A 27,205-nucleotide genomic window follows, 5' to 3' on the forward strand; every position below is an offset into this window, starting at 1 on the left:
GATTTAAAATGCCACCTGAGTTAAAAGGACCTGATTAAAACCGTAGCCTCATCATATTTCTTAAACACGCAGTTGCATTGCAGTATTTACACTAGTGTCAACTTTAATTTAAATTCTGCATAACTATATTTGCTCCCCTAAATTCATTCGCCGGGAACACGGCGCAAATTGCTCGGCGCTGCCTGCACTTTCTCTTTGTCTATGGCAGAGCAGTTTGGAAATTAGCCCCGTGAGTGGTGGGCAGTGTCATTCCGCCTCTTTAACGTCTCATTAATTAACCCGTCTGGGCTGGGAGCGGGTGGATGCTGTGGGGTGGGTGAGATGCCGGCCCCAGTCTGGCAGGGGCGGAGGTGTGAGCACAGCTCTGCTCCAGCTCAGCCTTCAGGCTCAGTCCTCACCCTCTTGGGTGGTGGGTTGGATTGGGTTGGGTTGGGTTGGATTGGGTTGGGTTGGGTTGGGTTGGGTTGCATTGGATTGGATTGGGTTGGGTTGGGTTGGATTGGATTGGATTGGATTGGGTTGGGTTGGGTTGGGCATGGGTTGGGCACGTTTGTCCCATTTTAGGGACTGGGGAAGCTGCTCCATAGGTGTGGGGGGCTCAAGCTGTGGGTGAGATGGCAGAGCCTGAGCACCCTGAGATGAACACCAACACCAGTTGGCACTTAGTGCCATGGTCTAGTTGCCACGGTGGTGTCAGGGCAATGGTTGGACTCGATGAGCCCAGAGGGCTCTTCCAACCTCATTGATTCTGTGATTCTGTGATTCTCTAGGGCTGTGCCTTTGATGGAAATCAAATTGGACTTGATGACCCTCATGGGTCCCTTCCAACTTGAGACAACCTAAAACAGAGTGGCCATGAGGGTGATAAGATACTGCTCAGGCATAAAAATACTACTGCTGTGAACCATAAAACCTCTTTTCTCTTGGGACTGCATGGCCAAACGCCCCCGGACCGATGCCATTTGCTGGCGGTGGGTTTGTCCCCATGGACGCCGGGCTCATCGGGGCACAGCCAGGTGCTCGGCGGCTGCGGGGACACGTGGGGTCAGCTCTGAAGGCAGCGCAGAGACAATGGGAGCCCTCCTGCTTTTCAGCCCGTCCTCCTGACCACCCACCAGGGAAGAAGAGAGGAAAGGGAAAAAAAAACCCAACAAAAAAAGCCGGGTCGGTGTCTCAGATTCTTGCGGCGTTTGAAGGTGGTGGCTCCTGCAGGTGTGACTGCAGCCCTGCGTGTGAGCTCAGCCAGGCAGGCACTTGCTTCAGTCCTCAGCCTTCTGCCTTTTCACCTCATAAAAACCCTTTCAAGCTAAACAAACCCTATTACAACAGAGCGGCGCGGCGCAGCCCGGCTCCCAAAACCAACAGCCCGGGGTAGGACAAAGAGTGAGAGCAACGCGTCCCCATCGGCACCGGCAGCAACGACCTTGCTGTGTGTTTGTCTTTAATTACAGCATTTGCCTGCATGATCAGCTTCAACATCGTTAAAGCAAAGCAAGGGGTGGATTAGAGGAGGGAGGGCGAGATGGAGGTGGCTGGCTGGCCGTGCGAGGAGGTTGCCATCCACCCCGGCCATGGCTTCCACCCAGCAGCGGGAGGTAGATCCATTGCTGCAAGGGCAGGGACTTGTCATACCTTACAGAAACTTTAAATACTGCGTTTTGCATCCCCAGGCCATGATGGCAACATCCTTTATCTTCTGGAGCACGGTGCTTTGGAGCTGGGAGAGCTTGCTAGGAGCAAGGGTGCGATTGCGTGCGTGCAGGGAGTGATGATGGTGGGTGCCCTGGAAGGGTGTCCCAGCCGTCCCCAAAGCAGCAGCAAAGCAAGGTGCAGGGGACGCGTTGCCCCGGGGTGGGATCCAGCACCCAATGCCCCAGGGTGGGATATGGCACCTGATTCCCCGGGGTGGGATCCAGCACCTGATGCCTGGGGTGGGATACGGCACTCAATGCCCTCGGGTGGGATCCAGCACCTGATGCCCCGGGGAGGGATATGGCACCTGATGCCCTAGGGTGGGATACAGCACCCAATGCCCCAGGGTGGGATCCAGCACCTGATGCCCTGGGGTGGGATATGGCACCTGATGCCCCGGGTGGGATCGAGTACCCAATGCCCTGGGGTGGGATATGGCACCTGATGCCCTGGGGTGGGATCCAGCACCTGATGCCCCGGGGAGGGATATGGCACCTGATGCCCTAGGGTGGGATCCAGCACTCAATGCCCCAGGGTAGGACACAGCACCTGATGCCCTGGGGTGGGATATGGCACCTGATGCCCCGGGTGGGATCCAGTACCCAATGCCCCAGGGTAGGACACAGCACCTGATGCCCTGGGGTGGGATATGGCACCTGATGCCCCGGGTGGGATCCAGTACCCAATGCCCTGCGGTGGGATATGGCACCTGACGCCCTGGGGTGGGATCCAGCACCCGATGCCCTGGGGTGGGATCCAGCACCCCATGCCCCAGGGTGGGATCCAGCACCCGATGCCCTGGGGTGGGATATGGCACCTGATGCCCCGAGGTGGGATCCAGCACCCAATGCCCCAGGGTAGGACACAGCACCTGATGCCCTGGGGTGGGATATGGCACCTGATGCCCTGGAGAGGGATATGGCACCTGATGCCCCGGGTGGGATCCAGTACCCAATGCCCTGGGGTGGGATACGGCACCTGATGCCCTGGGGTGGGATCCAGCACCCAATGCCCCAGGGTGGGATCCAGCACCCGATGCCCCAGGTTGGGATCCAGCACCTGATGCCCCAGGGTGGGACACAGCAACTTATGCCCCGGGTGGGATCCAGTACCCAATGCCCTGGGGTGGGATACAGCACCTGATGCCCCGGGTGGGATCCAGTACCCAATGCCCCGGGGTGGGATATGGCACCTGACGCCCCGGGGTGGGATCCAGCACCTGATGCCCCGGGGTGGGATATGGCACCTGATGCCCTGGGTGGGATCCAGCACCCCATGCCCCAGGGTAGGACACAGCACCTGATGCCCTGGGGTGGGATATGGCACCTGATGCCCCGGGTGGGATCCAGTACCCAATGCCCTGGGGTGGGATATGGCACCTGACGCCCTGGGGTGGGATCCAGCACCTGATGCCCCGGGGTGGGATATGGCACCTGATGCCCTAGGGTGGGATACAGCACCCAATGCCCCAGGGTAGGACACAGCACCTGATGCCCTGGGGAGGGATATGGCACCTGATGCCCCGGGTGGGATCCAGTACCCAATGCCCTGGGGTGGGATATGGCACCTGACGCCCTGGGGAGGGATCCAGCACCCCATGCCCCAGGGTGGGATCCAGCACCCGATGCCCCGGGGTGGGATATGGCACCTGATGCCCTGGGGAGGGATATGGCACCTGATGCCCTGGAGAGGGATCCAGCACCTGATGCCCTGGGGTGGGATCCAGCACCTGATGACCCAGGGTAGGATCGAGCACTCGATGCCCCCAGGGTGTGATCCAGCACCCGATGCCCCGGAGTGGGTTACAGCACCCGATGCCCCGGGGTGGGATATGGCACCCGATGCCCCGGGGAGGGCATTTCATGGGGGGACCCACAAAAGGCACCCACGCTCCGGGTGGGTGAGTAAAGGGCCGGCCTTAGCGGCGCCGCCGCAGCTGTGCGCTTATCTGGCCGGAGGAAGAGGCTGCACAACAAAAGGGGCTAAGCAGCGGGGCTGATGCATGGGAAAGCCATTGGCCGGGCATTGTGGCTGCCCTTCTGCTGAGCAAATAGTTCAAACTGTTCATTCCCATCTCCCATTCTCTCCCCGGCACATTGTTTGTGTCCTTGCATTTCATTCTGCGAGCAAGATTGCTCTCTGGGCCTATAAGCAAACAGTCCAGAAAAGAGCCAACTATCCTCTCCTTTTCCCTGGAGAACTAGCATTTTTATTTCAGCTCCAAGCTGTCAAAGAGCTGGAGAGTTTATGTCAGCATCCTGAATTAATTGCTTTAAGCTGGAGCAGCCCATACCAGCCACCAAATGTCCAGAAGATGTTTATTAATAATGTTTCCTCCGGGTTTTTTTTCAGTAGGGTTTTATTTTTTGTCGTTCCAAGCTGTGCTCTCACATCCAGTGCCCTCTGTTCACCGCCTGACGCCGGGCAAGGGTGGCAAAAATCAAAGGGAATTAATAAAATCTCCTGAGGTATCATCAGCCCCGGTGCTCAACGCCGGGAAACTCCCGTTAGGGCTTTTCGGGAACGAGAGGAGGGAGATGAATTGCTGGAGGGATGGAGAAGGAGCGAGCCCTTGTTTAAACACAAATATCTTCGGTAATTAACGAAAGTGGCGAGGAAATTACTGGTGGAAAAAAACCCCACATGGAAGGTAAATGGTTTTGTGTTTAAACACGATATATTTTAAAGCGCTCCCCAGTGTGGAAGTCCCTGTTTAAGGGAATGAAGTAATAAACCAATTTATATACCAATAGAAAGTCGAGATCCTGAGTGCCTTTGTGTAAATTTTCCACTTGACTTTTCATTATCTACCTGAACAAAATCAATCTATATGTATGGGATCAACATGCAATATGAGAGATAAAAGACAAAATAAATGCGCTTTGCATATCCCGCAGATAAAAGCCGCCGGGCTCCGGGCGCTGCCTCCTCTCCAGGCAGATGCATTTGAGAAAATAAATCATTTTGCAAAGGAAAAGAGAGCAAAGCGGAGTGGTGCTGCTTAAGTGTTTACTCCCTCGCTTGAAATATCGATCCTGTCAAATGAACAGTGGTTAATAAGTAACTCGGGGAAAATATGTCGGCTCTCTCGTCGCTCCCTGCTGCAGCACGGACCCGGCTCGTCCCTCTCGGGCTCCAGGCAGCTCCTCGCTGCAGGCTGGACCTCTGGGCAGAGCCTGGACCTGCTTGCGGGGCCCTTTGCAGGATGGAGCAGGTTAAAAGGAAGGTGATGGAGGCTTCAGAGCAGGGACAGATCCCCTGCACCCTGCAGGGAGCCCTGAAACCCCAGGGCATTTCAGCATCCCAAACCCTGCCGCATCCCAAACCCACTTGCATCCCAAACCCCACAGCAGCCCAAACCCTCCTGCATCCCAAATCCTGCCACACCCCAAACCCCTCCTGCATCCCAAATCCCACAGCATCCCAAATCCCACAGCATCCCAAACCCTGCTGCATCCCAAATCCTGTCACACCCCAAACCCCTCCTGCATCCCAAATCCCACAGCATCCCAAACCCTGCTTCATCCCAAACCCTCCTGCATCCCAAATCCTCCTGCATCCCAAACCCCGCTGCACCCCAAACCCTGCTGCACCCCAAACCATCCTGCATCTCAAATCCTGCCACACCCCAAACCCTCCTGCATCCCAAATCCCACAGCATCCCAAACTCTCCTGCATCCCAAAACCTGCCACACCCCAAATCCTGCTGCATCCCAAATCCTCCTGTATCCCAAACCCTGCTATAGCTCAAACCTGCATCCTAAACCCTCCTGCATCCCAAACCCTGCCACACCCCAAACCCTCCTGCATCCCAAACCCCACCACGTCCCAGCCCCCTTGCTTATTCCTCACGGCCTCGCCTGCAGACGGAGGTGACATCCCATCACCTCAGCCGCTGACACACTGGGACAGCTCGCCCTTGCCTGGCCCCGGTGGGAGCCATTCCTGACCCAAAACATCCCCAGTTTCACCTGAGGGAAGCGGATTGGCATCAGCTGGGGGAGAAAAAACGCCTGAGGCAGCAGAGATTTTGCTCGAGCAGCCTCAGCACCCCCAGTGACACCAGCAGTGTCCCCTGTCCTGCAACGTTATAACCCAGAGCCTCAAGAGCCAGCAGCGAGTGCCCCATCCTGTCGCCGCAGTTTGGGTGACTTCTCCCTCCACCCACCCCTTCTCCTGCCCTCTCCCTCTCCCAGGACCCAGCTTTTGCTATGACAAAGGTTTGGTGAACCCCAAAGTGCTGCAGAGCTGCCTCGTAGCATCCTCTCTTTTTTTCCCCTTTATGGCCGGGTGAAGAGGCAGGAACTCCTCAGGTGGGTTTTTTTCCCCCTTTAGCAACAGGATACAGGAAAGGTTAAGAGGCACTTCAGCAGACACAACCCCCTCCTGGGCATGGGGGTTTGTATTTCTGCAGCGCAGAGCTTGTCACCCCCGTTGATGTATTCCTCCCGCGAGCATCCCGCGCCGGGGGAAGGCACCACGCAGCCCCGACGGGCTGGGAAGCACCTGCCTCCCGCGGGTTTGATTTCTTTGGGGGTCCCTATGCATCTCCTGGCCCTGGCAGCTGTGCTGTGGGGTTGGATGTGGGCATTTCTCTGGGTTAGGCATCCAATTTTTGCCTTTCCTTATGCCTTTCCAGCCTTTTTCCCCCTAAAAATCCAGGCAGGAGGGAAGCGATGAGGGAGGAGGGGAAGGAGACAAAGCAAAGAGAAAACCAGGGACAAGCTGATGACTTTCCAACCCAAAGAGTTTGTCAGGATGCCCCTGAGAAACGCGCTCTGCCGCTGGCTCAACATCTGCAGCTATTTGATTAGTTTGCTAACGACGCCTCAGATTGGACCCAGGGGTGACAGAAAGTCCTGGCAGCCCCTTTGGAAACAAGCCTCACCTTCTGCCCCCCGCCCGGGGCTGATGGCTTTGTCCCCCCATCTCCCAGGCCACCATCAGCCTGGGAACGATGCATTTCGGGGGTATTTTTGGCTGTTGGAGGTTGTTCCCCTCTCCAAAGCCCTTCCCAAGCCCACTCTTAGCACAGCACCAGTGTGCATCCCTCTATGATCTCCACAATTAATTCTTTTTCCCCGCTTCCTTGAAGCCTAAAAGGATCCATCCTGGCCAAGCACCTTCTTAAGCTTCCCCCAGGCCAGGATCACGCTTCCCCCCCTTTCCCACCAGGAGCTACTGGAGCGTGACACAGTTATCACACACAAGTACAGACACAAAGAGGCAATCGGAGATGGGGATCTGTGGCTTTAATAGGGGACGCACACACGGCAGCAGCGCGCTCGGTGAAGCCCAGGAGTTCGCCCCAGCTACCCCTGACACTGATTCCTTGGGCCATTATTCAAATAAATAAAGGAGAGCGGAGGGGAGCGTAGGTGCAGGCAGCCAGCAGAGCACTTTGCTGCACGCAGAAGGCTGTCGGTGACAAGCAAAGCGCTTCAAGGTCTCCGACATCCTTCAGCATCGATGCCCTCGGTACCGGGGTGGGAAGTAAAACCAGCACTTCATGCTGTTGGCGCTTGGTAGCTGGTTTCCAGCTGCGGAGGGATGAGGCTCATGATTTTACTGCTTGTGTGTGTCAAAAAACCTGCAGAAAGCCACTCCTCCCCCAGGCAGGGTGAGCACCTTGCTCTGGCCTTACGCCGAAGGCGCTGGCAGTGCCGCATGGGTTGCTCGGGTAGAGATCTCCCAGCAGCAAGGGTCTGGCTGCAGCAATCTGCAGCAAATGGTCCATCAAGGGCTTTCCTGCCCCCATGGTTTGTAAAAAAAAATCCCCAGGCCCCTGGCAGGTGAGGGGCAGCAGGAGGGACCCGCTGCTGTGCTCCTCACCCAGTGCCCATCCCCTGGAAAGGGGCTCCGTGGCCAGGGAGAACCAGAGAGGGTGGAGCGGGAGTGAGGTGGGCTGGGAGGAGAGACGAGGGGGAAAGGGAAAAAAGGAAAGAAAGAGGAAAAAGGGGAAAGAAAGGGGAAAAGGGGAAAGAAAGTGGAGAAAGGGAAAGAATGGGGAAAAGGGAAAGAAAGGGGAAAAGGGAAAGAAAGGGGAAAAAGGATAGAAAGGGGAAAAAAGGAAATAAAGGGAAAAAATGAAAGGGAAAGAAAGAGGAAAAAGAAAAAAAGGGGGAAAAAGGAAAGAAACTGAAAAGGAGGAAGAAAAGGAAAGAAAAGGAATGGGAAAGAAATGGGGGAAAATGGGAAAGAAATTAAAAGAAAAGGAAAGAAAGCAAAAGAAAGAAAAGAAAGGGAAAGAAAGGGGAGAGAAAGGCAAAGAAAAGAAAAGGGAAAGAAATGGAAAAATGTGAAAGAAGAAAAAGAAAATAAAAGGAAATAAAAGGAAAGAAGGGGAAATTAAATGAAAAAAAGGAAAAGAAAGGGCGAGAGAAGGGTCCGCCGCGAAGCTGAGGGCAGAAGGGCTGTTCCGCGCCCCGGCCAGGCGGAGCCCCGGCTGCCCCCGCACCCGCGGGCCGCGGCAGCCCCTCCGCACCCCGAGCGAGACCCCCCGTCGGACCGGGTGGGAGCCGGTGCCCCCCGCTCCCCGGCCCCGCTCCCCCCGCGGAGCCGCCGCCGCGGCAGTTGCGTTTTTAAAAAACTTTTTCTTTTTCTTTTTTCTCTCTTTTTTTTTTTTTTTTTTTTACATGCAATTTCACGCCCGGCTGCACCTGCAAACATAACGGCCCGGCGGAGCCGCCGCCCGCCGCCCCCGGCCCCCCCCGACGGCGCCCCGTTAAACCAACCATCCGTCCTTCCATCCCTTTATCCATCCATCCCCTCCTCTGTCCGTCTATCCATCCATCCATCCCTCCCTGCATGGATCCCTGCATCCCTCTCTCCCTCCATCCCTCCATCCCTCCCTGCATCCCTCCCTCCACCTCTCCATCCAACGCCCCAAACAACGTCCCGGGCTCGTTACAGCTTTCCCCGTCCTCCCGGACCCGATTAGCACCCCCGGCCCTGCCCGGGCAGCTCCCCCCTGCCCAGCCGCCCCCTCCCCGCTGCCCTCGGCTGCTCAGGGGTACGGCAGGACGGCGGATCAAGCCCCCCCGACCGCCCAAAAACACCGTCCCCGCGTTGGTTAGAGCCGAAGCCCAGTTTCCAGGGGTGCTCCGCAGCCCCTGTGTCTCTGGGGACAGCCCGACCCCTCGGGGACACAAGTGGTCCTTAAAGAAAAAAAAAATAACCCTGATTGCGGTGCCGGGCCGGGGCTGCGAGCGGACGCGGGGTTGGTGGTTTTTTTTTTTCCTTATTTTTTGGTTTTGGTTTGGTTTGGTTGGGTTTTTGTTTTGTTTTGTTTTGTTTTTTCCCCAATAAAAATAACTCCCTACCAAACGCACCGCTCCTCCCGGCCGCTCCCCCCTCCCCGCCCGGCTCCGTCGGGAAAGGAGAAATATTTCGCTCGCCACCGTGGGAGCCCGAGCCTGAAAAACGACCGCAGCGAGAGAGGGGAAAAAAATAACCCCAAAGTCCTCTCCTCCCGAAACCCGCCGGCCCCAGAGCCCCGTTTTTAGCAGCTTTGGCGACGAAGCTGTCCCGTAAATAAGGAGCCGGCAGACTCTGCATCACCCTTTAATATTTACTCTTTGGAAGGTTAGACAGGGCAGAGGTAACAAACTTCGGACGATTATTTTTTTCCTCCTCCCCTTTTCCATCCTCTTCCCTACCTGGTTTTATGTGGTTTCTGGATTAATCTAGTGCGGAGCCGAAGCGGACTTTACCCGGCCGAAATATAGGATTAGGACTATTTCTAGAAGAAAGAGGATAGTGTGAACTGCCTTTAGCCTGCAATAGTCTAAAGCAGAATTACAGCTTGTAAAATAGGTCTCCATCAGTTTCCCGGGAGACGAGTTAAGCCCTACTTGGGTGTTCCAGCTCTTTTTAGAACCACCAATAATTAGACTCATCTCACCCCCGAGTTGTCCGGTGTTAGGTTGGGTTGGTTTTTTTTTTTTGGTTTGGGTTTGTTGGGGTTTTTTTTACATCACCAATAAATGCGCTTTTGCCTACAAACGCTGCGGCGGGTGCGGGCAGGGCAGGCAGGGCCGGCGGCTGCCCGCACCGCCGGTACCCTGGGGAGGAGGCAGGTTTGGGGGGCGGTCGGGGGAAGCCTTTGCCCGACGGGGCTTCCCCACCAAACCGCTGCCCGTGCCATCCTTGATGTCCTTCGAGCCATCTCTGCGCGTCATTAGGGGCCCGAGCAATTAAAAGAAGCGCCTTTCCCCGCGGATGGGAAGTCAGGAAAATTAAAAAACAGAAATAACTGAGGGGAGCGGCTGGCTCGGGGCTGGTTTGGGGGGCTCAGGCCGGCGGGTCCCGTCGCCGCGGAGCTGCCCAGACAGTGTCCCCCGCCCCGCTGCCCGCAGCCTCCCTGCGCGATGCGGCGCAGCCTTCCCCATCGGATACCCCTCGGGCCCCCCGAAAAATAAAGCTATATTTGGGGGGGAATTAACGGCCGAACGGGAGCCCAGCGCCCTGCCCCGCTGTCAGCCGGGGGGCTTGGAGGAGCTGGGGATGCTCGGCTGCGGGAATAGGGGGGGAAATAGCCGGGGTGGTGGGGAGAAGCGCGGTACCCCCGGGAAGGGATGCTGCGGGGTGCTGCGGGATGCGGCGGGGCCGGGGCCGGGCCCTTCCCACTCGCGTCCCCCTCCCCGCGCGGGCGACAGGCGTTTAATGAGAAGTAATTGGCGAGCGCGAGGAGCTGCATTACGAGCGGGCCGGGCTGTGATGAATTATTGAGAGCCCATTAGCCGCCGTGCGCTCGCCGCGGAGACGGGACCTGGCGCAGCGGTGCGGGACCGGGGACACACGCACAGCCCCGCTCCTGCCCTCGCCTTCCCGGGGCCGTGTCCCCTCCCCGGGCCCTACAGCCCCCCGCGGGGAGCATCCCGGCGGCCGCCGCCCCGGTCCCCCGATGCCACTCGTGTCCGTGGCCGGTGCGGGCGTGCAGAGCGGGCCAGCCTCGGGAAGGGCCGAAATTCCCATTTTTCCCCTCTATCGAGGAAATATGGGCGGGGGAAATTTTTTTTTCTTCCCCTATTTTTTTTACCCACATGGGTGCAGGCAGCCGGGCCAGGTCCTGCCGGCTCCGACCCTGCCCGGGGCACCGGCACGGGCACCGGCGCTTTCCCGGTGACACGGATGCGGGAGGAATCCCCCTCCGCGGGGCAGACACGGCGTGGTCGCTCCCGGCCAGGAACAAAAGAGTGCCACGAAGCCGGGGAACACAACGGGGAAAAAAAAAAGGGGGGGTGTAAAAGACAAAAATAAAAATAATTAAAAAGTAAAAAAAAAAAACAAACAAACAAATGTCCGGCTCGGAGGAGCGGGACAAGGGCAGGAGCCTGGTCCTGCACGGCCCCGTCCTTCTCCCACTCGAGACACAACGACTCGCCCCCTCGGCGAGGGCTTTCGGTGCTGAACAGCGCAGGAACGGCGCTCCGAGCCGGCCCGGCCCCGACGGCACCCCGCTCCCGCACGGGCTGCCCCCCGCGCCCCCAGAGAACCCCCCTTTGCTCCCCTCCCCTGCTCGGCACGGCGCTTTTCCGTCCTAAAACGGTTCCTGGGCTGGGAGAGGGGCGGCGGGGTCAGGACCCCCCCCCCAAAAACCCGGGGGCGAGGCGGCGGGGAGCATCCATCCCCCCGCGCCCCCCGGCCCCCGCCGCTGCCCTCGCCCCGCTCTCCCCGCCGGCTCTACGGGCGAGCTGGGGAGTAAGAGGAGGAGGAGGAGGGAGGGATGGAAGAGAAGCTGAAGGTGGAAGGAGCAGGAGGAGAAGGAGCGGCGGGTGTCACCTACCTGCGCCCCGGCCCGCCGCGCCCCGGCTCTGCGGGAGCTGGAAGCATCCCGGCATTTATTGGAGCTCAAACTCTGCTACTGTTGACTTTAGCACAAAGCAAAGATTTCGCTGCCCGCTAGTTTAAAAATGAATATTTTACCAAGATATCGATCAGCTTTATAAAATTCAGTTAAGCACAATGGCTCAAAAGGAGGGGGGGGGGCAGGAAGGAAAGGGACGCAATATAATATCTGTGTAAATTTGCTGAAGTATGACGTGGTGTTGAAAGTTTACCCTCCTGGAATTTGGATCTAGATTTCTCCCCCCCCCCTTTTTTTTCCCTTTTTTTTTTGTTTACTGACTTTGTTTATTCACAGATCACGGTTGCTTAAACCGGGCAGGAGCAGAATGCACTTGCAAGTGGGGTGGGAGGGGGCGAGCTGTGTGGGGAGGGGGCAGAGAAAAACGCCGCGGGGGTAAAAAGAAAGAAATAACGCCAAGAGTGGGGAGATTTTTCCTTTTTACCCCCTCTCCCTCAAGTCCCCATCCTTGTATTTCAGCGCCAGAGGAACGGGAAAAGAAAAAAAATAAAATAAAAGGAGGGGGGTGATGCGGGAAGGGCTGCTTCTGGAGCGGGCATCGTGCCGTGCCGTGCCGTGCGGGGCGGCGGGGGCACAGCTCCCCAAAGCCCCGGCACCCCCGCACCCGTGCTGCTTCCCCGCGGGAGCCTTTTATGTGCTAATGAAACGCATCGCACTACGTGTGTGTCCTTGCCGGATAGAGACGGGCACATTTCTGGCTGGATCCCGGTTTTGTTTTTTGGGAGGGTGGGTTTTTTTCCCCTCTTACTCCCCCCCCTTTTCTCCTCTTCTCCCCTTTTCTCTTCCCGCGGACAATGCGGAATTTTAAGAGGGATTTGGATGTTATTTCGCAAAGCAACATCTACGCCCGCCGTAACCGCGTGGGAAAAACAACAAGTGGTTGGGAAGCGGGGACGGGTGTTTGCGGTGGGGAAGGGGGGAAATCAATGAAAACCCGGCCGGCCGGGGGTGTCGGAGGGGCGGCCGGGGGCTCCGCCGTCGGGGCGGGCGGCTCGGAGCGGCCGCGGGGTGTTGAGAGGCGAAATAAAAACTCCCCGCGTCTGCGCCGCCGGTTTATGCCCCCGAGGAGGTACCCGACGGGGAAGGGCAACGCTGCCTCTCCGAGCCCCCATTCCCCCCCAGTTAACGCTGGTTGCGGGGTGACGGGGGTCCCGCGGCTGTGCCCCTCCGTCCAGGGTCCCGTGCGGGGGCTTTGCTCCCCCGAGCCAAGGGGGTCCCCGCTCCCGACCCCCAGCCTTTGCGGGGTCCCCCCTCTCCGTCCGCTAACCCCCCTCTTTCCCCGGGCCGGCTCCGCACCGGCACGGCCGCGCCGTCGGGGCGGCACGGCCCGGGATGGCGGCGGGTGGCAGCGGGGGGGTCCGGCGGATCGGTCGGGCCGGTGGAGACGGGAGAGTCCCGGCGGAACAGAGATGCAGGGGAAAAAAACCGCCAATAACACTTTAATATAGTTCTGTGAAAATCTGGCTAGTGGCTACCAGAATACACATTTATAAGCCATAAATAAAGCGTACACAAACGATAAATTAATCAGATCCAAGTCGTTTACTCTCCCGGTAACATCAAGCGTTTGTTTCAATTACAACGATCTCTCCCGACTTTTTTTTTTTATTATTTTTAATTTTTTTCATATTTTTTTTCTCTTTTTTTTTTTTTAACCCCCCTCTTTTCCCCCTTTTTACAACGTTACAAGACTTTGGGTCCTCGGATTCAAAACTAGCATGGATTTCACACCGAAGGAGGGTTTCGTTTTGTTTGTGGTTTTTTTTAATCCTCCCCGTCACTTCCACACAAAAAAAAATAGATATATTTATACCTCCTTGCAACGACGACAGCGAAAAAAAAAAATAAGACCAAGAGAAACCCCCCGTCTCCCCAGCCCCTCGCCCCCAACCCGCCCCTCCCCACCAAAACAAACCACCCCACAAGGCAAACCAAGGGAATCGCAGCCCCCCCCCGGGCACGGGTGGCTTTGGGCCGAGGAGGGGGGGGACCAACACGCCTGCCCTTGGCGCGGGCCGAGATGCTTGCGAGACACACGGCTGCTGTTTCCCGAACGGATGCAAACATCTGGAGCCAACGGAAAAAAAAAATAGATATATATATATATGTGTATGTACCGTGCTCGACAGCGTTCATAGTCCATCGCTGTGCCAGGGGGCTGCGCGGGGGCACGGGGGGCTCTCCCCCCTCGCCGGGGAGGGTCTCCCCTCGCCCCTTTTAGGAGGAGTTCATGATGGGCCGGGAATACACACCTTGGTAGTAGGAAGTCTCTCCGGCTAAAGGGGAGGACTCTAAGCCGTTTTTGTTCGTTACGGGCCCCATGGCCAGGCTGCCGGGCATGGGCGAGGCGTAGCCCGAGTAGTGCATCACCTGCTCGTAGGCCTTCAGGTCCATTTTGTGGTGGTGGTGGTGGTGGTGGTGAGGGTGGTGGTGCTGCTGCTCGGAGGAGGACATCAGGTTGTTGATGGAGAAGGGGTGGTTGAAGGCGTAGTGGTGCTCGGGCTTGAGGTGGGCGTCGTGGGGCAGGCCGGCGTGCGGCGGGGCCAGGAGGTGCTGGGCCGGTGAGGCCGCCGGCTCCCCGGGGCTCAGCCCCGGCGTGCCCTTCAGGTCGGCCAGGGCGCGCTTGTGGTCCTGGCACGGCGAGGTGCTGGCCGGGGACTCGGCGCCGGCCGAGCCCTCGGAGCCCCCCGAGGAGCTGCCCTCCCCCAGGGGCTGGCTGGGGGGCTGCCCGGGCCCCTTCTTGCCCCCGCCGCCCGCCCCGCCGCTGTCCTTGGCGGCCAGCTGCTTCTCGCACTTGAAGCGCTTCTGGCGGCGCAGGTAGCAGCCGTTCTCGAACATGTTGCCCGAGTCGGGGTGCAGCGTCCAGAAGGAGCCTTTGCCCGGCTTGTCGGGGGAGCGGGGCACCTTGAGGAAGCAGTCGTTGAAGGAGAGCGAGTGGCGGATGCTGTTCTGCCAGCGCTGCTGGTTCTGGCGGTAGAAGGGGAAGAGGTCCATGATCCACTGGTAGATCTCGCTCAGCGTCAGCATCTTGTTGGGCGACTGCTGGATGGCCATGGTGATGAGGGAGATGTAGGAGTAGGGCGGCTTGGCGTGCGTGTAGCTCCGCCGGTAGGTCTTGGGGTCGCGCGAGCGGTTGAGGTTGGATTGCCCGTAGATGGGGCTCATGGAGTTCATGTTGGTGTAGGGGGCCAGGGCGTTCATGGAGCCCGCTTGGCCCCCCATGGGGCTCATGCTGGGGCTCAGGTGGGCGCCCATCCCCGCCACGCCGGCTGAGCCCATGCCGGGCATGGCCCCTGTGCCGGGGGACATGCCGGTGAGCGAGGGGCTCATGCCCGTGTTGGCGTAGGACATGTTCATGGAGGTGGCAGCCGTCATGTTGGCCGTGGTGCTCATGGCCGACATGGTCATGTACGTGTTCATGCTGTTCATGCCCAGCCCCGCGTTCATGTTGCTCACCGAGGAATAGCTCTGCAGGGGCAAGCGAGAGAGAGGAGGGAGATTTGGGGGGGGGGGACACGGGGAGGTGGCAGGCGGGTAGCCCCGTCGGGGACAAGGGCAGCCCGGGGAGCGGTGGGGGGACAGCCCCAGCCCAGCCCGGATCGCCGCCGGCGAGAGGCTCTGCAGCCCCGGGGCTCCGTGCCCCGCGGGACGGGAAGGGTTAAATCCCGGGGGAGGGGAGGGAGGGGGGGTTCTCGTTAATGAAAAACAAATATATAAAAATATATATATGTAAAGAAAGAGACGGGACGGCCGGAGGATCGGCGGATCCGTCCTGGCAAGGGGAGTTGGAGGAAGGGGAAGGGACAGCCCTGCCCGCAGCGAGAAAAATACCTGGAGGGGGGGGGGGGGAAGGAAAAAACAGGGACCCGCCGCCCCCCCGAGCCCCCCGGCCCCCGCGCCCCGCCCGCGCAGCCCCGCAGCCGGCCAGGAGCCCCCCGACAGCCTCCGGTGCCAAAGCGACCCTTGTCCCGGGGCTGGCACGGCGGGGGGAGTCCGGCCGGGGCCGGAGCGGGCCGGGGCGGGGGGCGGCGGAGCCCCGGCTCCTTCCCTTACCTCGGGCTCCCCGTAGTAGTTGCTCCAGTCCGTGTGCTCATGGCCTTCCATTTTCACCGCTCCCAGCATACTGGAAGTGGAGTGCATGGCAGTTTAAAATTTAACAGCCACAACAAACGACGACAGAGAGCAACCCAAAAAAAAAAAAAAAAAAAAATAGTCCCCAGCCCTCCCCTCCCCTCCGCCGGAGCCTCTGGAGGAGGAGGAAGAGGAGGGAGGGAGGAAGGGGGGGGATCGAGCGGCGCTGGGGCTGGGGTGGTTTTTTATCGCCGCTGCTCCTTGGGTGGGTTTTCGCAGCGCTCCGCGGCGAAGAGTCGCCCGGAGGCGATGGAGGAGCCGGAGGAGGAGGAGGGAGGAGGGAGGAAGAAGAGGAGGAGGAGGAAGAGGAGGACAAGTGCTGCAGTGACGTGGGTGCCCGAGTGATATAGCACGGAGCGGCCGGGCGAGCCTCCAATCCCCAGGTCCTCGGCTGCCCATTTGAATAATCAGCTCACACCTAGGCGGGAGAGGCTCCTCCGCGGCCCCCCGCGCACCTAGCCGCACCCCGGGGCGCGGGACGACCCCCTCGTACCCGGCTTCCCCCCGGCTTTGCCGGGCGATCCGGTGGGAGCCGATTTCCATCAGCCCCGACGGGACCCGACCTCGCCCCCCAGGACCCCCGACGGGAGCTGTTCGCCCCCCCAGCAGCCCCGACGGGAGCTGTTTTCCACCCCCCCCCCCCTCCCGCAGCCCCGACGGGGGCAGCTCCCAGCCCGGCCCCACGCACCTTTTCTCCCCGCGGCTGCTCGGCGGAGCCCCCGGCCCCGGGGCTCAGGCCGCCGCCCGCCCGGTTCTGCCCCGGCTCTGCCCCATCGGCGGGCCCGGTAGCCGCCGCTCTGGCTCTTCCCCGGGCTCCGGCTGAGGTACCTACAACAAATTCGTAACTAAAACAAACAGGGAGGGAAGGGGAGGAGGAGGGGGGTGCGGGAGAGGAGCCGTCGGGGGCCCGGGGGGCTCCCCCGGCGCCGGGCCGGGCGGTGCGGGGTCCCGGTGGGCGCCGTCGGGGCAGAGCCGCCTCTCCCTCTCCCGAACCGCCTCGGAGAAGGGGGGAAAGGAGGAAGGAAGGACGGACAGACGGACGAGAAAAAAAAAAGCAGCCGGCTCCAAAACCCACCCGCCCCATGGGCGCTGCGGGCACGGCGGCTCCCGCCGGCGGAGGGGGCCCGAGCGCGGCTCCGTGCCCGCCGGGAGGGACCGGGGGGGCTTCCCTGCACCTCCGTGCCTCCCCCGGCAGCATCCCTGCCTGCCCCCCCCGGGCCGGGGGACGGAGCACGGCCCTGGCCGCCCCCGCCGCGCCCGGGGCTTTGATTTTGCCTGTTCCATACATCCCCACCTATATCTACCCTCCTAAAACCCCATAAACCGCCGATATTTATTTATTTATTCATTCATTTATTTATTTACTTGTCGCTCCCGAGAGGGAGGGGGGAAAAAAAAAAAGCCCCATCGACAGGCGAAGGCTGGCGATAGTTTTTAAATATTAACGCAAAGCCAACAGAAGGCAGGATTTCACCTCATCGCGGGGGGGGGACGGACCCTAAACCTCCCGCAGGGCTCTGCCCCGCGTGGGAGCACCCTCGGGAGTCACCGCCACACGACAACAACCCCACCGCCCCCAGGAGCGCACGCTCCTATCGCGATAGCCGCCGCGACAGTGGCAGCCCGCCTCCCTCCCACCCCAGCCCCTATTTAGGGGTTGGTTGGGGTATGACCGCCCCCACTGACAAGGGGGGTACCCCAAAGGGGGGGGGTCGGTGGTGCCCCCACCGGGAGGGGCCCGCCCCGCTGTCCCGACGGCTGAGAGCGGTGGCGGGGCGCCCCCTGTCGCCTGCTGTCCCCGGGTCCGCAGGGCCGGGCGGGGGGACACACCCCAGGGGACCCTGTTGCCACCAGAGATGAGGTTTTTCCACCTCTGAAGCTGCAAAGGAGAGCTGCTTTCATGAGAGTCCTGTTCAAGTGGGGTTTGACCCAAAATGTCCCCTCGAGGCCACTCCTCGGCTACGGAGGACGTTCCTCCTCTTGCTGCTCCAACATTTGAGCCTGGTTTTGCCTTGCTCTGCTATCGCACCCTTCGCTCTCTGTCCCACGATCCAAGTCTCTCACCCTGCCTGGGACGTGAAGGACCTTCCGTGCAGCGTGTGTTGGACAATGAGAAGCTCTCACAGAATCACACAGAATCCATGAGGTTGGAAGAGCCCTCTGGGCTCATCGAGTCCAACCGTTGCCCTGACACCACCATGGCAACTAGACCAGGGCACTAAGTGCCATGTCCAGGCTTTTCTTCAACCCCTCCAGAGATGGTGACTCCACCACCTCCCTGGGCAGCCCCTTCCAATGGCTAATGACCCTTGCTGAGAAGAAATGCTTCCTAATGTCCAACCTGAACCTCCCCTCATCCAACACATCCCTGCTTTGTCTCCGTGACGCAAGGACACGCGCTTCCCAAGCCACACACGCGTTTGCTCACAGAAACATGGTCAAGAGAAGAGTGTCTGAAGGTGGCTGGATGTGGGACCAACCCAGCAGGCAGCACCCGGGATCCTGGCTCCTGTAAGCAACCCAGGTTCTGCAGCCGCCACCTCCTTCTCCCTTCTTCCTCCTTGCACACCGCTAGCCTGAGGAAACCTGCTAAAATTAATATCTCTTAAGAGAGCAGCAAAATATACACGCCTGCCTGATAGGAAACATTTTTTAAAGCATCTGGGATGATAAAAAGTGAAAATTTTCATCAGTGTCTTATTTAAACACGGTTGGGTTACTGAGAGACACATCGGCCGTTTAAAAATGGTTCCTTCTCTTTAATATTTATTTTAAATTTAATTTAAAAATTACATTATTTGCATTCTCAGTCATGCCTGGAGGAGCCCTCTCTCCCCTCCCAGGGGCAGGAGGCCGGTGACCGGCGCGAAGCTTTGCCAGGAGCTCGGGTGCCACCTCCATCCCTCGCAGCGGTGACGATGCCAGCGAGCACATCCCGAGCCCCTTACCTTGTTCTCGACAACAAACAGGGTAATTATCTCCCTTCCACTGATAATTATCATAATTAATCCAATATAATGAACTCTCCCAATTGCACCGCTGTTTTGAAACAAATGAGTTGGTTTATTTTAATTGAGGAAGGGGCTCTCCTGCGAGACGGAAGCCGGCATTGCCCCCACAAAGAGAGGTGTTTCCATCACGAGAGCACAAGGAGTCCGGGCTTGTCCCTTTAGGGTCCCTGGAAAGAGCTCTTGGTAAGGGCAAGGAGCTGGAGCATCCCAGAATCACAGAATCAATGAGGTTGGAAGAGCCCTCTGGGATCATCGAGTCCAACCATTGCCCTCACACCACCATGGCAACTAGACCAGGGCACTAAGTGCCATGGCCAGTCTTGTCTCAAACCCCTCCAGAGATGGTGACTCCACCACCTCCCTGGGCAGCCCCTTCCAATGGCTAATGACCCTTGCTGAGAAGAAATGCTTCCTAATGTCCAACCTGACCCTCCCCTGGCCAAGCTTGAGGCTGTGTCCTCTTGTCCTAGCGCTGGTTGCCTGGGAGAAGAGGCCGACTCCCACCCCGCTACAACCTCCCTTCAGGAGCTCCCACCTGAACGAGCAGAACAGCCTGCTGGAGGAGGAGGAGGAGGATGATGGAGATTCACATTTCTGAACTGGGCAACACACTGGAGAGAGGTTGAGCATCTCCACCCAAGCCCTCTGTGTAGTCCCATGGCAGAGCTACAGCCAGATCCCAAGGGGACATTCAGCGTGGGGTCGGTGAGGTGCGCATGGTCCCGCTCCTGCGGGTGCCTCCAGGGCTCCTGTCCTCTGCTCCTTCAAGGATTCAGGTGGGAACCATCGAAATAAGTGACATTCCGTGGTGGGGAGAGTCCTTCCCCCATCCTCAGAGTTACCTCAGAGCCGCGGCACCGCCGGGAATTACCACAATTACACCGCATAATGTTGACTTAACTGTTTGAAGAACTCTACAGCCAAGTCCCTCCTAATTAGATTCAACGTTTAATGGGGCTTCTTAATTCATGACAATATTTTCCAAGGCTTTAACAAGTCTAACAAAGGAAGAGTCGGGAGTATGCAAAATTTTTTTGCTATTTTAATATCTGATCAAGAGCCTGGGGATATCTATTTTATACCAGAATGATATCCCCCAGTCCCAGGTTCTCAGGGGCTCCATCACAGACAAACTCACTCCATCCACAAGCGTACCCGAAGATCCGGCCAGTCAGGACTATTTTTGGCCTATTCAGGTGCTATTTTAACGTTCCTCCCCACTCTGTAATTATTCAACATGCCAGTGAAGGTAACGAGTCGCTGGAGTAGGTGGTTGGCACCACAAGGTAAAATAAAACCCTGGAAGTGCCTGAAGAATGTGACGGAGAGGAAATAAAGTCCCATTGTTGTCCCCCTCAGGGATGGAGGAGGTCCCTCGGGCTCACCAGCATCGGCGGGATGCTCGGGGAGTGCTGGCACCGGTACCCATGGGGACAACGAGCTCCCCAGAGGCAACTGGGAGACCTGAGAGCATTTGCTCATGGCTCCTGGGTGCAACAACAGCCCAAGGAAGGGACCTCGCTGGTCCACAGCACCCAGGGATGGTGTGATGGGCAGTGGTGGGACCCAGATGGTGATTGGCATCGGTGGGACCACAGCTGGTGATGGGCACCACTGGGAACCACAGCTGGTGATGGGCACCACTGGGACCACAGCTGGTGATGGGCGCCGGTGGGACCACAGCTGGTGATGAGCACCACTGGGACCACAGCTGGTGATGGGCACTGGTGGGACCACAGCTGGTGATGGGCACCACTGGGACCACAGCTGGTGATGGGCACCACTGGTAACCACAGCTGGTGATGAGCACCGCTGGGACCCAGTTGGTGATGGGCACCAATAGGACCACAACTGGTGACTGGCACCGGTGGGACCTCAGCTGGTGATGGGCACTGGTGGGACCACAGCTGGTGATGGGCGCCACTGGGAACCACAGCTGGTGATGGGCACCACTGGGAACCACAGCTGGTGATGGGCACCGCTGGGACCCAGCTGGTGAAGGGCAGCAGTGGGACCACAGCTGGTGATGGGCACTGGTGGGACCACAGCTGGTGATGAGCACTGGTGGGACCACAGCTGGTGATGAGCACCACTGGGACCACAGCTGGTGATGGGCACCGGTGGGCACCACAGCTGGTGATGGGTGCCGGTGGGACCAGAGCTGGTGATTTGCACTGGTGGGACCACAGCTGGTGATGGGCACCACTGGGACCACAGCTGGTGATGGGCACTGGTGGGACCACAACTGGTGATGGGCACCGCTGGGAACCACAGCTGGTGATGGGCACCACTGGGACCACAGCTGATGCTGAGCCCCATCAGCGGGCATCTGCTGCCACATAGGGTGTGGATATGGGCAGAAGCCCCCTCTGAAGATCCCACCAGCAGAACGGTGCCTTCTGGAAAGGTTCTGAAGCAAAACAAACAGAGTGCATCTGCTGGCTGTTTACCGTGGCCCACGTGACGCCCCGGCGTTGGTTGTCTCCTCGAGCACGTTCCGCTGGGTAAACAAGATGCGCCGGCATCCGGAACGGTGGCAGGGGGAGAAGGTTGGGTGTGAAAAACCCAGAGCTAACGGGCTGAAGGAGGTGCTGAGGGAAGTGCCCAGCCATGCTGACTTCCCAGATCAAAAAAGAAAGGAGGAAAAGAAAGTCTTCCTCACCTCCCAGGAAAGTCCTGCTGTGGACGTTAGCTTCATCCCCAAAGGCGGGGGAAGTTCTACCTGGCTGACCAAAGTATTCAGAATATTTCATTCAGGGGAAATATTTTTTTATGTTTAATTATCAGTTTCTGAAAACTGAAATGTCTTTGGTTTTACAATAAGAAAACAAACCGAAAAATTGACTATGGAGACTCCTCCCAAACCCTTCTGCTTTAAAAACTCCCTTATTTCCTAACAAAACCCCTTTCTGCTGGAGACCTTCCAGCCTGAAGGTGCTTCAGTCCCATGGAGGAGGAACACAGAGGCTTTCAGTATGGAAAAGGGATACAGCAACCCCACTGCAGCCCAAGGTGGTCCAGCACATCCCCATCGCCTTAAATGGGGACCCAGTTACAAAAGACTTCAATCAACCCATAAAACCAACGAGATGTGACCAGCCAAACCAGTCGCTGGGGCACCCCACCGTGCCCACTGGGAGCTGCCCATGCTCAGCCTGCAGCGGGGATGTGGCTGGGGAACGGGGTCCTGGGGACCGTGGGGACCATCCCTGTGCAGAGCCCAACATCAGTGGGAGGAACTGTGTGTGTGAACCCACAGAGTGGGGATGATGGGACCTTCTAGGGGTGCTGCTGGTGGGGCGTGGGGACAGGAGCACGCGCAGGCTGCCGGGGCTTCCGCATGGCAACGGGAGATCAATCCCCGACAGCTCCGCCGAGGGCTCTGACGGACATTTATAGCCCTCTGAGTCATTACCGGCCTTGTTTAAACCAGTTATACCTGGCCAAGACCTTGAAAATAGCTTCATTTATACCGAAAGGCTCCGGGTATAAATAGCAGGGCGCACGGCTCGGGGAGCGCGGCGGCACGCTCCGCTCGGAGCCCCCGCGTCACCCCGCTCCGTGTCACCCCCTGTCCCCTTCCCAGGGCTGCAGCCTGCTGCTCCCAGGGGACCCCGTCGCCCCGGGTGCCCCATCCGGAGCGGGCAGCTCGCGGGAACGAGGTGTCCCTGGCAGAGCCGCCGGCAAAACACCCGGAGCGGAGATTTCTGCTCTGAAATAAAACCACAGGAGCTTGCCTTGGGACTCAGCCCCTGTCTGTGAGTCTGCGGTTCCTCGACCACTAATAGCAGCCCAGGATCACCCAATAAATCTGCTGGGGCACGGGCACACAAGCCCATCCCTGTGCGAGGGGTTGGTGCCAGCCTGGGGGTGCCAGGACACCCGTACCCCACCACCTTGAGCATGGCACAGCCGCATTATGGTGGTGTTTTCAGCCTGGGATGAGCACCCCATCCCAGGGGCACCCACCTCTGCCATGGGCCAGCGATGCCCATCGCTAGAGCTACGTGTTGCTGCCACCTGCAATGATGTTTTAATTCCACCCCCCTCATTTCCAGGCAAAAATAATTAATCTTTACCTGCGCTGGTAGGATCTGGGAAGGCTTTGACTACGTGATGGGCTTAACTTTTGCCAAACAAATGTACACCTGGCTCTTTCTGCTCAAAAAAATACCTTTCCAATGCAAAAAACCCACCTCAAGTTGAGGACAAGCGTTCGGCACCTGCTCTTGGCCCCAAAAACGGGGGGAGGGAGGAGGAAAAAGGTCCCATTTCCTCGAGGAGGCTGGTGGGAAATGGGACCTTTTGAGGCAAAGGCACCCTGGACATACCGATGCCCACCGGTATGGCCCACCCCAGCCAGGCTTTCCCCAGGGGCTGGCTCCTGCGTGCTGCCAAGACCCTTTTTCCTCCCCCTAAAGCCAACCCAGCATCTCCCTCCCAGTCCAACTGGCATCCCTGTGTCCTCGGAGGCAGCAGCATCATCCCCACCGAGGACCCGCGTGCCAGCCAAGCCCCCAGCACACGCTCTGGCTTTGCCCCCTGCGATGGCAGCACGTCCCAGGCAGCGGGCTGCTAAATACAGGGCATTGAGGCTGCTAAATAAAGTGCATTTCCAACGAGAGCCGTTCTGCAGCGGCGATGGAAAAGCTCCGCTCCAGGCGGCGGCTCCGGCGTCTCTCCAAACACTTCCCCCCCCTCCTCGCTCTGATCCTTTTTTTTTTTTTTTACAGAGGAAACATTGCCCAGATCAACACACGCCCCAGGAATGATTTTACACAGGTCGGACAGCACTTTCTGCTGGAAAAACTTCCAATCTGCTGCATTCACAGCCTGGGTTTATTTTTCACGGGTTTTTCTGAGTGCGTTTTGTTTTGGTGCCAGAGTAAAGACCTGGAGGCGCATATTTCAGCCCAACCTGTAACGCCGACGCTGGGTTTCAGCGAGGAGAGGGCTCTGACCCACATCCACAGCCAGGGCATCCCTTAACGCCACGCACAGCACCCTGCTTCTCCCCCCCTGGGACACCACGCTGGGCAGGGGGGTTTGAGCATCCCCCCCCCCGGGTGTTTTGCAGCCTCTAAAGAGGCTCGAGGCGGGGATGGAACAAACTTAACCAGAGCTTTTTAAAGCTCTCCCACCTTCGCCTCCTCTCTTCCTCCGGGTAGGTGTCCCGGCGGCGGCAGAACAAGACGGCTACAGAGGGCTGCTGGAAGCCGTCAGCACGGAATACACTGGGAGCCCTTTTTTTTCCCCCCCCCTTGGAAAATATTTCCTCGCCGCGGGCTGCGGTGACAGCAAACATTCCTGCCGGGGCTGGCGTGGGGAGGCAGCACCCTGCGGCGCGGCTGGGGCGCCTGGGGCTGCCAGTGGCCCATCACCGGAGTGCAGCAGCACCCACCCCCCCGACTGCCTCTCCCTGGGGAGCAGGAGCCACCACAGACAAAGCCCTTTTATGCTTATAGGGTTTGGGTTTGGTTTTTTCAAAGCAGCTCGCGTGTACCCCCAGCACGCAGGGCGATCCCCACAAACCCTTGGGTCGAGGAGCTGATGGGAAAAAAAAGAGAGGCTTGTTAAAAAAAATACCAAACTTGTAGCTGTCGGGGAGCAAAACCAGCCCGTCAAAGCCAGGGCTGTGGCTGTGAATCAACAGAGCCGCTGCTATTTCCATCTCCTGCCTGCACGCCTCTTTGGGTGTGCGCCGGGGGTTTCGGTAGCCACCGGGCCAGCAGCACGTGGCACGCACGTGGGCCAGCGAGCCAGCAGCTCCTCGGAGGGGCTGGTGGCATCTGCGAGCCTCCACGGATGATACCAGTGCTACAGCCATGGGTCAGGACCTCAGGGCTGTCCTGAAGGTCCCTGAGCATCCCCAAGCTCCACTTCATTTTGCTTTTTTCATGAATAATCAAATGATTATAGCTTGGAAAAAAAAAATCAAAAAAAAAAAAGACATCTGAGGCATTTGTGGATATTTTCCACAAAAATGGGAGCCACATTCCCTGGGGACACACCACGATCCAGTCCCCAGGGCACTGCAGCCCCAGTCTCCACACCGCAGCCGCCAGCCCCATCACCCAGCTAATTCAATCCCTGCGCAGGAGCCAGAGCTCCCGGGGGTCTCCAGCCAGGAGTTAAATCCTCTCTTGCAGGGCCACAGGACCACTACACACCTCATCAGCCACGGCTCCGCCTGCAGACCCTTATCTCCGCAGACCCCCATCGGTAGATGCGCTGCCTGTGCATCCTTATCCACCAGCATTTACTAAATGAAGCACATGGATCACAGCTTATATGTTGATATTTGTATTTTACGTGTGTTTTCACACGCTGGAGCAGTAGGAATGGGTGTCTGGATGCGTCACGTGTTTATTTTCACACCAAAAGATGCCCCAGAGAACGTTTGTTCCTTAATCAGACAAAAAAAAGGTCAGAAAGTGGAGTGATGAGCAACAAAAATACAAGAAAAAAGTAAAATGGAAAGAAACAGGCATGATTTTCCTGAGCTTTTGTGATTGGGAGCTCTCTTGCTCTCATGCCTGCACGGGGAAGGGAAAGGAGAGCCCACGGACCCTCCTGGACCAGACCTCTTTCCACCAGTACCGCTGAGGGCTGGTCATACTGGTCCCAGTGGGCTCTCGTAGGTGCCTGCACCCCGCTCCCCATCCCCACCGACAGGGACCTGGCCTTCGGAGGGGTCCCCTGCCCAGGCTGCCAGCTAGCTGTGCCCACGGGCAGGGGGGTCTGCACTGCTGGCAGCGACCAGCCCACCCTCCTGTGCCCACCCAGGCTCCGGGTGGGACCCAGCATCGCCACTTTCACCGCACCACACCACTTTCACTAAACCCCCCCCACTTCCATCACAAAAGACCCACTTCCAGGCCAGCTTTCCCCATCCCCAGAGGCCACCCCCTCCTCCAGCCGCAGCCCCCCTGCCCCATCCCCGGCTCTCGGGGCTTTTCCCACCGCAAAAGGAGGGTTTTTTCCTCCCACGGGGGGTGTCTGCAGTGAGGGTGAAACCCCCCCCCCGACGGTTCGCAGGCTGAAAAGCCACCGACAGCCCTCGCATTAGCACCTCATCAGCTCCCCGGGGACCCCGGCAAACACAGACCCCCCCAGCCGAGGAAACCCCCCCGGGCCAGAGAAGAAAGAGGAGGAGGAGAAAGAGGAGGAGGAGGAAGATGCTTCCTGGCCCCGGGGGCTCAGCTGCCTCCAGCCCCGGCATCTCGGGAGGGCAGGATGCACCCCGCTGCTCCCCGCACATAGTGATGCTAATGCCCCCCCCCCGCCCCGCACGCACCCCGCAGCCTTGGCAGGAAGGTTCCCCGCTGCTGGGGACAGGATTTATTCCCCGGTGGCAGCTCGCAGCCGTGACCGACGCCGTGACAAACGGCAGCCGCTGGTCGATCCCTGTCGGGGATGCTGCAAAAAAGCAGCCCCAGGGCTGCGGGGGGTGGGGGGAGATAAAGCAGCGTGTCGGTGCCGCAGGGGTCAGGGATGGAAATTCAGCCTCCTCTGCCCACCCCTCCGGGGCACCGAAGGTAAACACACACTCAAGAAGGAGCAGCGGAAGGTTCAGGAACTGCTCAGGGAGAAACATCAGCCAGGGCCTGGAGAAAGGCACCCACTGTTGCTCGTTCAATCCCTGCAAGGATTAAAGCCCTCGGGTCCTTTCCAACCCCTCTGGCTTGCCCACGCGTGGTCCCAAGGCACCTACAAAGGTCTTGGGTCTCTCTGGGGGTTACACTGGTGGCACAATGCATGGAGGGCATCATTAGGGCAATGGGAGCCAGGGTTCATCCCCCCAAAGGTGACAAGAGTGCTGTCTTCACCAATAAATACCTCACAATCTGAATTTATCAAGGAGGAGCGAGGGTAGACTCAGAAAAGGGAAAATAAAATTTGGAAGCCAGCTAACTGAGCAACCCCCCACTTCTCACAGGTCCTGCTTCGCCGGGTGCCAGCCGATAGCATGGCTAAGGTGATACGAGGCACACGGCTTTAGCTGAGTGATGCCATCAGGAACAACCCCAAACTCCTCCTGGCAGATAAAAAAAACCCTTTTCTTGTCCCTCAGACACCTCCTGCTGCTGTGTCTGGACACTCCACGCTGGCTTTGACAGAGCCGGGTGCCTGGGTGGAGAAGGGCTGGCTTGGGGAGCTCACGTGCCTTGGTGAGAGGCCACGGCAGGGCTGGGAGCCCCATAGGGACCAGCGCTTGCCCCAAGCTCACAGCCATCCCTCCTCCTTTAGGTGTTGCCTAAATCAAGGTGCTAACCTCATCAGAGGGCCTCTGCCCTGCCAGCCGTGAGACCCAGGGCAAGGCATGCCCCAGGGCAAACCCCTCACATGTCCCACGGGGCTCATGGGTGGCCAAGTCCCATGTCTGTAGGGCACCTTGGCTACCTGCAGGGCTACCGCCCTGTGCTGCTCTGCCTCCAGGTTTGTAAAATACACATTACAGAATCAATCAGGTTAGAAGAGACCTCTGGGATCATCAAGTCCA

At 58.6% G+C, this 27,205-nt stretch overlaps 1 protein-coding gene across 1 annotated transcript; it reads right to left on the bottom strand.

Moving 5' to 3' along the window:
- Positions 1-13,777: 13,777 nt before the first annotated feature.
- FOXA2 (forkhead box A2) lies at positions 13,778-15,700 on the bottom strand. The gene is made up of 2 exons (XM_068410624.1): positions 15,614-15,700; positions 13,778-15,028 (listed from the first exon to the last, which is right to left on the bottom strand). Exons 1-2 carry the CDS (start codon positions 15,698-15,700, stop codon positions 13,778-13,780), a joined length of 1,338 nt encoding a protein of 445 aa, XP_068266725.1.
- Between the last annotated feature and the right edge of the window lie 11,505 nt (positions 15,701-27,205).

This window comes from Nyctibius grandis, chromosome 1 (assembly GCF_013368605.1).
Source record: "Nyctibius grandis isolate bNycGra1 chromosome 1, bNycGra1.pri, whole genome shotgun sequence".
Classification (NCBI taxonomy): Eukaryota; Metazoa; Chordata; class Aves; order Nyctibiiformes; family Nyctibiidae; genus Nyctibius; species Nyctibius grandis.

Bases quoted from the DNA above. Each gene is read 5' to 3' on its own strand.
- FOXA2 (XM_068410624.1), bottom strand. From the start codon at position 15,700: ATGCACTCCACTTCCAGTATGCTGGGAGCGGTGAAAATGGAAGGCCAT. The intron at 15,029-15,613 runs GTAAGGGAAGGA...TTGCCCCTGCAG, and splicing joins ACTACTACGGGGAGCCCGAG to AGCTATTCCTCGGTGAGCAA.